Source organism: Rhea americana, unplaced genomic scaffold (genome assembly GCF_003343005.1).
Source record: "Rhea americana isolate MKP2758 unplaced genomic scaffold, rheAme1 scaffold_163, whole genome shotgun sequence".
NCBI lineage: Eukaryota > Metazoa > Chordata > Aves > Rheiformes > Rheidae > Rhea > Rhea americana.
The window spans coordinates 1060376-1070134 of NW_028185739.1; the positions used below are offsets into that span (position 1 = coordinate 1060376).

General features: G+C 53.2%; 1 protein-coding gene and 1 long non-coding RNA gene across 2 annotated transcripts in view; one reads left to right on the forward strand and one right to left on the reverse strand.

The window, feature by feature from the left end:
- The window catches only part of LOC146598433 (uncharacterized), a 34715-nt gene extending 27304 nt beyond the window's left edge, over positions 1-7411 (forward strand). The window contains exons 3-4 of the long non-coding RNA XR_014895272.1: positions 84-178; positions 2447-7411. This is a non-coding gene — a long non-coding RNA (uncharacterized LOC146598433). The remainder of the gene's footprint in view (positions 1-83; positions 179-2446) is intronic.
- The window catches only part of RAB7B (RAB7B, member RAS oncogene family), a 10200-nt gene continuing 3946 nt past the window's right edge, over positions 3506-9759 (reverse strand). The window contains exons 6-7 of the mRNA XM_085300315.1: positions 8436-8567; positions 3506-3564 (exon numbers count right to left, since the gene is read on the reverse strand). Coding sequence (XP_085156441.1) covers positions 3506-3564; positions 8436-8567 — 191 coding nt within the window. The remainder of the gene's footprint in view (positions 3565-8435; positions 8568-9759) is intronic.

Genomic DNA, 9759 nt, shown 5'->3' on the forward strand with positions numbered 1-9759 from the left:
TACAGTTTGGCAGAGGAAAAAACTTTGGTACCTTACGTTGAACTGGACATCAGCGCTTCACACCATGAAACCCCATCTTACAGAAATCAGTCACAGTGTCCAGAGCATGTTGAAGAAGCATGCTGGCAGAGAGTGCCAGGGGGAAAGGGGCTGATTCATTGCCATCTGAGAGACAGAGGTAATAATTGCCCAGCAGTTCTCCTGTAAATATCATTAATAACCCATATCACCTTTTTTAAAGGGCAGACTGATATGCAGAGAGCCCTTTGAAACGGAAACGCCTGACATGGAAGGAGGACTGCCAGCACAAGTGTGCGTAGTGGTCCTTGCTACAAAATAAATCCAGAGAAACCCAGAACACTAGYGCCCAAAGATCCCAACCAGAGAGTGGGATCCTGCTTGCAAGGCACATACAGAAAGAGAGGAAACAGAGTTCGTGCTGCAGAGGCATTGCTGGCATTGCCAAGCTACCTGCACAAACAAGTAATGCYGAAGGGGATTTTTTTGTCTGCATCAAATTGGGCACTTTTCCCAGTAGAGGTCCACCAATGAAAGATTTTTTTTCCCTCATGTTTCTAAACCGACATCTCAGTATGGGCAGAGCTGTGGAGCTGGAGAAGTGACCAGGGGCACTGAGAGTAAATGACTTGTTTGAGATCAGTATCTCAACTTGGAATAGGACCACAGTCCTGAATTTAAGTTCCCACTCTAATCACAGCCATCTGCCTTTGAAAAGAAGTAGCTGCCGAATAGAGGGGATCTACAGCCAGTCTGTGCATCCACAGCCCAGGGAGGRCTGGCGTTTTTGTCCTGAGCAAGGTAGGAGGCAGAGGAGACAGGTCTTGCCTCAGGGAGCACCCCAGCTCTGAGCTTGAAGAGCAGTGTCAGATTTACTTATATCCAGCTGGTATGAAAAGTAAAATCCCAAGGCTGGCACGGATGCCCGCTGGATGAGTGAAAGAGGAACAGCWCCAGGCAAGGAGGTTGCAGATGTCACTTCTCCTGTGTGCTGGTTGCTGTCTGGGTCAGGTCCTGGACACTTACCTTGTGTAGGACCCAGCAAGGTAAGCAGTGGGGTTGCCAGGTCCARCAGAATGTCTTCTGATCCCTGGCAGGCAGAGCAGTAAAATGCAGTTACATTGCATTAGGCAAAAGAGCCTAAGGGACCTGGTGGTGCACTTGCTTGGGTCTTAATCTAAGACATTTTGGCAGGCCAGAGGTCCAGCTATTTGGGTTTCTTGCCTACCTAGCAGTGAGAAAACATGAGGCAGGTATCAGCTCAGTGCAAGATAACCTACCCACAGGGGCTGACTTGCATGAGCACCTTCAGGTTTGTTCTGTCCCCTTCAAGTCTAGAGGTCCCTTCTGCACAGGCCAACTCACCAGCCATCTCCCTCTGTGTGGACATAGGTGAGCTCAAAGGAAGGGTTGATGGCTCCCCTTTCCAAGAGCCATCATTCCAAAGTCCCAGTGGGTGTGATCAGGGAATTGCTTTTAGTGAAAGACTGGCACTTGAAAGAATCCAGCTGTGTACAGCCTCAGTGGTTCTTGGGCATTTCTTGTGACAGGAGGTGCAGTCCTGGTCAAACTCCAGTTTCAGTAACTGTAAATCTAACTCAGATGCAGCCTCTTTCTGCTTCAGCAAAAAATGCTGCTTGTGGGCCTAAGCCACTCTGCTGGGACTTGGGCCAGCAGTGGTCCATGCCAAATGCTGGCCAATGTGCAGGGTGCGTATGAGTGTCCAAGGAGCCCTCGGGGTTGTCCAGAAAGCAGAGATGTGCTAGAAGATGGAAAAGAGAAACAGGGACTTCTCTGAGTCAAACATGGAGCCGTAAGTGTGCAGATTGCTGAGCTGTTTATCTTCTGGTCTGATAACAGCATACCAAGTGCTGGAATGTGTAGATTTATTTGCAGATGATTAATATTAGCAGATAGATTGCACTTAATGAGGGTAATAATTCAGTGGTAATTTACTGCTGGGAATGATGGGAAAGCTGTCTTGGAGCCATTAGGTGCAAGTCAGCGGGAGAAAGGCAGAGTGTCCTCCCAGTGTGGAGGAAACTTGGTGGGACAGCCAGGCTTATTCTAGGGAGCTGTTGCTGGCAGTGGRACCTGCAGGCAGCCTCCCTCCCTGCCTCAATTTTGCTTCTGGAGTTTCTTTCTGTTTTCAGATGGTTCTGCTAAGGAAAGGGGACTTGGGCRGTCAAAGGTGTGGATAGGAGTCATCTACCTCAGCTAAAGAGTAGGATGGAGATGCTACAGGTGGAGCAGGGCAACCTTTGTGGGCAGTGGAGGGAAGCTGGTGTTTCTAGATAGATCAGGAAGATCTTAGAAGGGCTGTTGCTCCACATGACTGTAAGCACAGGCTGAAGTGTCACTCAGAGTTCAATACCTACACTGGAAACTCTAAAGTCCAGTGGAATGACTCCAGTTTCTGTCCCTCTAGGAACTCTTGAAATCACTATTGCACCTCAGCCAGAGAGGAAATCAGAGATGGTGGGCTGCCAGATTCCTAAAACATTCAGGAATGAAGTGGACAAGTGAAGAGAAGAGAGTACAGAAAGAAAGGCTAGTAAGGTCAGAGAACCCCTATTGAGAAGAGGCATCAGGAACCAGGCCTTTTTGTTTCTGCTGTTCACAAAACTACAGGATGTGTAAAAACAAGATCTCCAGGTAAAACAGGAGTCTGTATTAATGCATATGATGTAAAAAATGGGGAGTGCCCCAGCCCCGTTGCAAAGCAAGAGTCAGACCTTTCCAAGGGTGGGATGTTGTATGTGCCCCAGTGCTGTAGGGTGCACATGCTGGAGATGCTGATTTACCTGTTGCAAACAGAAGAGCTTGAACAGGGTTTGATACTCGCTGGACACCCACTGGGCTGAGCACAGAGACTCAGTGCTGAGCCCAGGCCTGCTGGTGCCACAGGGCACACGTCATCCTTTGTTTGGAGTTTGCACAGCCTTTGGCACCTTTGTGCCCTGTGGTGCCAGGTGATTAAGAAGATGGATGAGTATTACTGATTTTTGTTAGGCTAGCTAATCTTTGCACTGGTACGGTTCTTTCCGTGGTGCAAGGTAGCTTCCCTCACTGAGAGCCTGGGGGCAGCCCAGGGGTAAAAAGCCAGAGATCCGTGSTGTTGCTGGTGGTGCCAGTGGAAAGCATGCTTGTGGTGCCAATGGAGTGAGCAGTGTCACCCACTTGATCTGTCTCTGGTCACCTGCACAAAGCCTGGCATGAGAGGTGACATTCCCAGGGCTGGTTATCACCATTTCCTTTTTGCCCAGGAATGCTCTCCTGGGCTTGGGCCCAGACACCACCTTTTCGCCGGTGCTGTTTTCCCATACGCTGTCTTGGCTGAGCCACCTGTCGGCAGTGGCCAGCTCCATGGTGCAAGGCAATGGAGACACAGGCCTCACTTGGAAGAGAAACCACAAACTATCTCAACTGCCAGCTGTCTTAATGTTTCCGAGGCTTCCCCCTTCACTGCAGGGCCACTCAGTTGGCCTCACTGGCTGGCACAGGGGTCAAAAGATTTATCCAGGGAGGAATGAGGAACACAATGTCCTAGAGGGAGACAGCAGGATTATTTACAACACCAAAATAAAGGATGGAATGCAGAAAGACATTGCAAGGCTCAAAGCTGTCCCTAATGGCTCAGCACCTCATGAGACATTTYGTGCAATTTATTTCATGGTGTGAACTTAGAGCTGGGGAGAGGCACTACAACTTTCAGGTTATCTATTGGCAGGAATTGCCATGTCCCATTTGCCTTTACAGCCTGCCTCAGCCTTTCAGGATCAACTCCCTCAAAGGCAAGAGAAGGAGTGGACTCCTGATGAGACAAGATCCCCTGCACATCACTCTCCAACAAGCCTTATCACTTCTGGTGCCTRCCCTTGTCTCCAAAGGGAGATCTCCTCATGGGAAAAGCACGACTAGAACAGTAGTGCTGTCATTAATGTGCTATCCAAGTGCATCTCTGAACTGAAGGTTTTTGAGTGTAAAATATCCTGGCTCAGGGAGGAGAGCACGTTCTCCTGGTCTCAGACAACTTTATGGAGTCTGGTCTCCCTCTGTGGCAGAGCAGAGAGCTCCAGAGCAAGAATCACAGCAGCAAAGGACTGTGCCTGGTACAACACGGCAGACCTCTGGAGAGAGTCAGGGAGCACACTCAGGGACAGCTGGGCTGCGYGTGGCAGACGCAGAGTTGTTTGTCCCAGAGGGAAACACTGCAAAGTGCTGAGACCGAAAGGTGTACTCTCCTGATTGTACTCTTTTCAGCTCTGCCTCAAGTGACCTTGAGCAGGGGCTGTTATCTTATTTGTAACATGGGTGCAAGATAGCTGCCTTCTCTGAGGGAACACAAATGTGCTCAGCAAGGTCTGCCCGAGGCCCAGAAATACTAACAGCGCTCAGCAGAAGCGCTGGGAGAGGGGCTATGCGAGCAGGGCTAGCGCTTCCCAGGGCCTGGGTGGGGAGCAGCCCCAACCCACACCTTCATTCAAAAATGCATTGCATTTCTCCAGTTCTGCGGGAGGAGTGATGGCTGGGGATGGCAGGTGCCTCACGTGCGGTGTAAGTCGCCCCCAAGCCCGGAGGCTGCAGGAGTTTGGAAGATTGCTCTCGCCTGGAATCCAGGCTCGGGGCTGGCTCCAGGCTCTGCCTCCCCTCAGCTCTCATTATTTTTCCCCTGAGGGCYTTCTTCCCACTCTTTGAATTAGGAGAGCCGTCAGAAATAAGGTTTCTTGCATGAATAGTTGGATTCCAGTAAAGGGAGGTTTTCTGATTTAGAAGAGAAAAAAGAAATTTTTCTAAGAAAGTCTGGAAAGGCACTGTGTGGAGGAGTTTGGGAGAAACTCAGCAACAGGCAGTTTTGCTCCTGCCAGTGCAGTTTTCCTCCTTATGCCAGCAGTTGTGCAAGATAGTGCAAAGCCCTGAGAAGTAACAGGGAATGGGGAGAGACTTGGGATGGGATATGTGGACCGAATGCAACTGAAAAGTGAACGTGGTTGCAGCAGGGCAGGAGTCACCATGTTTGTATGTTGCCACTGCCTGTTATGTGGCCTTGGGCAACTCGTTAAGGCCAAAATGCTTGAACCTAAGTGATGGAAGATAAACAGTGAAATAAAAAGCCATTGTTATGGATTCTGAGGTCAATATCTTCAAAAGTACTCAGGTGTTTAAATCGAGGATGGCTGCGTCGGAAGTCCTGCCGCCCCTGGTTAATGGTGCAGAGAAACCAGAATCCAGCCCATTAGCTTTTGGCTTGACTAGCTGGCAGCCTGGTTTGCTTTCTTGAAAAGTTTTACACAGAACGTTACCGAGCTGTAGCCGATGGCCTGGCTCCAATGGCATGAGGCCAGGAGCAAGCTCCAAGAGTACGTTTGCCTCAAAAGAGATGGCAGGCAACGTGCATTTAAAGCAAATAAATCATGTTGGGTCAGATGGACGCCTTGGCTCAATGAAGTCTGGCCCAATGGTCATGGCAGAAGTGCGGTTCTCTGCGTGGCTCAGAAATAGAGGCTGCTGCACGCGGAGCTGGCGTGCACGTGGTCTGGCTCTTGGTCTAGTACAGCCCTGCGTGATGCTGCTGACTGCATGCAGACCACGCTTTCCAGGCCCCATCGTGCTCAGGCTCTACAGCAAGAGGAACCATTTCTGTACTTTACTTTTGGTCAGTATGGGGAGGTTGACCCAAAAAGCTGCAGGTCATTACTGTTCATATCTGTCTGTGCTCTAAAGAGCTGTTAGTTCATGTGGGACAGTCTTAAGCCAAAAGCAAGGGAATTTGGGGGCAGCAAGCTCCTCATCTGACAGGAGATACACATCAGCAGGTTGCAGAAGCTGCTCTCACTAGCCAAGTGAAYACAGCATCAAAACTCCTTCCAGAAGACATTCATTCACCCCTGTGCAAAGAGCCACATTCACCCCCTGGTGAGCTGGGAGCAGGACTCATTTGCAGCACCTGATGCAAACTGTAGGACCAGCACGGCAGCATCAGGCCAATGAACCCCTGCCTGGCGCTGGGTGGCCCGGTGTGCAGGGAGCCGTCTGAGCCCGGTGCAGCCAGTCCTCCCCAGATCTCTCAGATTTGGACAGAGCAGTGCTGCCTGGCAGAGCAAACACCTTGCTGCCAAAAGCGCTTTACTGCTTTCCCGAACGAGGCGGGAAGGACCCCCGAGGCTAGTGCTCGCTGCTGACTTCAGCATATACCTTAGCTGACTGGGGGACTGGCCACAGCCCCTAATCCTCGATACACGCCGGCTCACAGATGTGCCACTTCCCCCCAACCCTGCTCTTTGCACACTGCCAGGGCCAGGCAAAGAGCCCCCACGACCCTGCACGTGCGCACGCTGGCGCACAGCTGCACATCAACACTCGCCCCAGCTGGGACAGGGAAACAAAAGCCATTGTGGAGATCCTGGGTGGTGGATTTGAAGGGGAAGCACCAGTATTTGTTGTAAATAGGTGGRCAATGAAGTGGAGGAGCAGGATATGGACACTGCTGCCGCCCGATTATGTTTCGAGAAGGGGCTAGTTCTSCATCCCTGGCTGCCGGAGGAGGACAGTGCGGTTCAGTAACACCAATGCCCATTAGTGTCACCAGCAATGAGCTTTACTGATGGCCAGTCGAGCTGGAAAAATGGGGCAGTGATCAAGAAGACGAAGAATAGTCATACAAATAATTAATAACATCAGCAGAGCTTGTGACTGAACGGCAGAATACGATGTGCTGAGGAGCAGCAGGACCCTCCTGGAGCTGCTCCATTGCCGACCTTGCTCCGTGCCGCGAAGCCAAGCTCCCTGCCAACGAGCTGGTTTTGCCCGGTGCTGGGCTCTTGCACTGCCGCACTGTAGAGGGCAGCAGCTGGCAGAGTATGTTGCCCGTGAAGGCCACGGACATCTGAAACACCAGCTATATTTAAGCTGGAAAAGCGGGCGCTGCACCCCGCCAGGTGTGACGGTATCGCCCCTGCCCGGGGGTGCTGGAGGGCAGAGGCAAGGCTTGGACTGATGCCGTAATTGTGTTTTTCATATTTGAAGCTSCTGAAATCCTTACTCTTAACTTTGAACTTCTTTAGTTTATCATGTTTGTTTTCAGGACTAGCTGCAACATACTGAAGTGGCTGAAACTACTGCATTACTGATACCTGCTCTCAATCCCAGCACCAGTTTTAAAAGGCTTTYGTTTTGGAGCAGGAAAACTTAATTTTTTAAATCCACTTTGCAGATTTTTAAGCTACTTTCCAGTGCCTTTATTTTGTTTAGCACAAGTTCAATAAGAGAATTTCCTTCTAGTTGCTCAGTCCACACGAGATCAGCTCCACTCGCCACCATTCATATTCCTTGGAGAGACACAGAATTAGGCACAACTAGCCTGAAATTCAAACACTCTAAATAAAAAAAAAATAAATAAATAAGGGGGGGAAGGGGACCTATATCCCTTAAAGCTCAGCTTTAAGGTACTCCTGGGGGCAGTTAAAGGCCAGAAGCGTGGATCTGCCCAGGCCCTCTCAGCAGTTTCACTTTTTGCTCGSTGCAGAGGCCACCTCCGGCGCAGACCCGGCGTGCAGAGCCGTGGCCAGCGCGGGCGCRCGCTGCAGGCTGGGCTGGACGGACGTCCCCGGCTGCTCAGGGGCTTGTTTACAGCCATGGAGCTGAAGAGGAGCTACGATCTGTCAAACATTCAGCAAAGCAGTTTGCAATGCAAATCAACAGGCTCCAACCAGATTTACACACTGGGAACCAGCCAAAACTGAACCAGTCCAGTGAGCCGGGGCGCCGGCAGCTCCCTCACAAGATAAAACGGAGTCTGTGCTTTTAGAGCACACAGGATGGTTTAGGGTGGAAGAGCTGCTAGGAGTAATTAAACCTCGAAGGAACTGAAACAAACTGTGTGTGTGAGTCAAGGATTTAAGGTGAGCATCAGGCACTGCTTCTGCTGATACTGAGAGCAGTATTCTCTGCTGCACGTGTCTGTGCTGTAGGTACTTCAGTGTGATTTTCCATTTGGGAGTTAGCATCTTCAGGCTCATTTTTTACAGTTTTGTGCATGRCTTTAATGAGTGAATGAACAGATGTAGTGGCTCGGCCTGGGCTGTCCAAGCCGAGTGAAGAGCTCAGCACAGAGAGCTCCATCAAGGCTGGAAAGTACCTTTGATTTATTAAATACGCAGTGTGAGATAGTGACACAGGGAGGTGTCACTCCCGCAAGAACTCAGTTTCATTTAGTTTCTGGAGTATCTCCATGAGCAAGACCTTCCGCTGCTGTGAGTTGGTACCACGGGCTGCATAGGAACTCACTGAGTCACACAAAGCAAATATTTTCCCCTTTGATTCTCACCCTGAGAAAATTGAGAGTTGACCTTGTTAATCTCGTGTGTTACAAGCCTTCCCCCATCCTTTATCACGCCTCAGCCGCGGCGCAGCGTTACCAGCCTGGCGCCCCGGGGCTCTCCTGCCGGCGGCCTGCCTGGCGCAGCGCTGCTCCGCCGAGTCTCCCGGTCTTCCTGCAGCGTGGCTTCCCGGAGGCGCCGGGGCCCGCCGGACCGTGCCGGTGCTGCTCCCTGGGCGGACCGGGGAAGAAGAGGAGCCCCCCGGTGCGCGCCCGGCGGCGAGGCCCCGCAGCCGCTGAGCCCCCACGGCCCAGCCCTTGGCTGGCCCCGCGCTGCCGTCCTCTCCCCTGCGGGGGGAGCAAGGCTTTGGGGTCCGTCCAAACCCCTGCGGGGACCGTACGGTGCCGGGAGCAGGCGTCCGGGTGCCGGCGCTCCCTCTCCAGCCTGGAGTGCAAGCGAGAAGAGCGGGCGGCTCCGGGGAGCACGCTTGTGTGATCTGCTCCGCTTTAGGCGTCCGAATTGCCGTTCGCAGGCATAAAACGGCTCCAGTTCCCGTCCGCCTGCCTTAAGAGCRGCCAGAGAAGGGGTGTAATTAGCAACGGTGTCGCTCCTGACGCCGAGGTGTTTGACGCCCGCAGGCCTGGCCGAGCGGGCTGCTCCAGCGGCGATGCCGGAGGGAAGGGGGACGCGGGGCGCGCRGCGGCGTGGGGCAGAGCCGGCCCCCGCGCGGCTGCCGCGGCGGCGGCGCGGGGAGCAAACAGTTAACGCCCCTCGTCCGAGTATCGAGGGACGAACCCTCTCCCCCGGCTCGGTGCCCGAATAAACAGGCCGAGTGCCGTTGCGTAACGGGGGGGCTGGGAACGTCTCCGCACGCCTTTCCGGAGCCGGGCGGTCTCCTCAGTGCCGCCGGGAGCCGGCCTGCGTCGGAGCCGCCCGCAGCTCTCGCCCGCGGCTCCGGCGTTGCGGTGGGCGGCAGTGGCTGAGCGCTGCCCACGCACGGGGCGACGCTCGCGGCAGCAGGCCGAGTGGGCGGCGCGCTGCTGCTGGGAACCCGGCTTTGCAACACACACGTATAAAAAAATCAATTATTTATTATTGCTTCCTTTCTTTTTTTCTTTTCTTTTTTTTAAAAGAGTATCGCTGAGAAAGTGCTACACTGAAAATCCTCACCCGTGAGGCCGAAAGTGGTACTTACTCCCCGTGGCGGGGGGTGCGGGTGCACGAGGGAAACTGAGGCACGGGAAGGTGCTGCCCACGCGGGCGCGGGGAAGGCCTGYGCYGCRAYGGCCGTCTCCAGAAAAGCCCCCGGYGCCGCAGCGGCTCCCCCAGCACCGTCACTGCAGCGCCCGCGGCGGCGCCTGCTCCGCGCCGGGTGGGAGCCGAGGGAGGCCGCCCGCGGGATGCTCCGGCCCCGGGGCGCCCG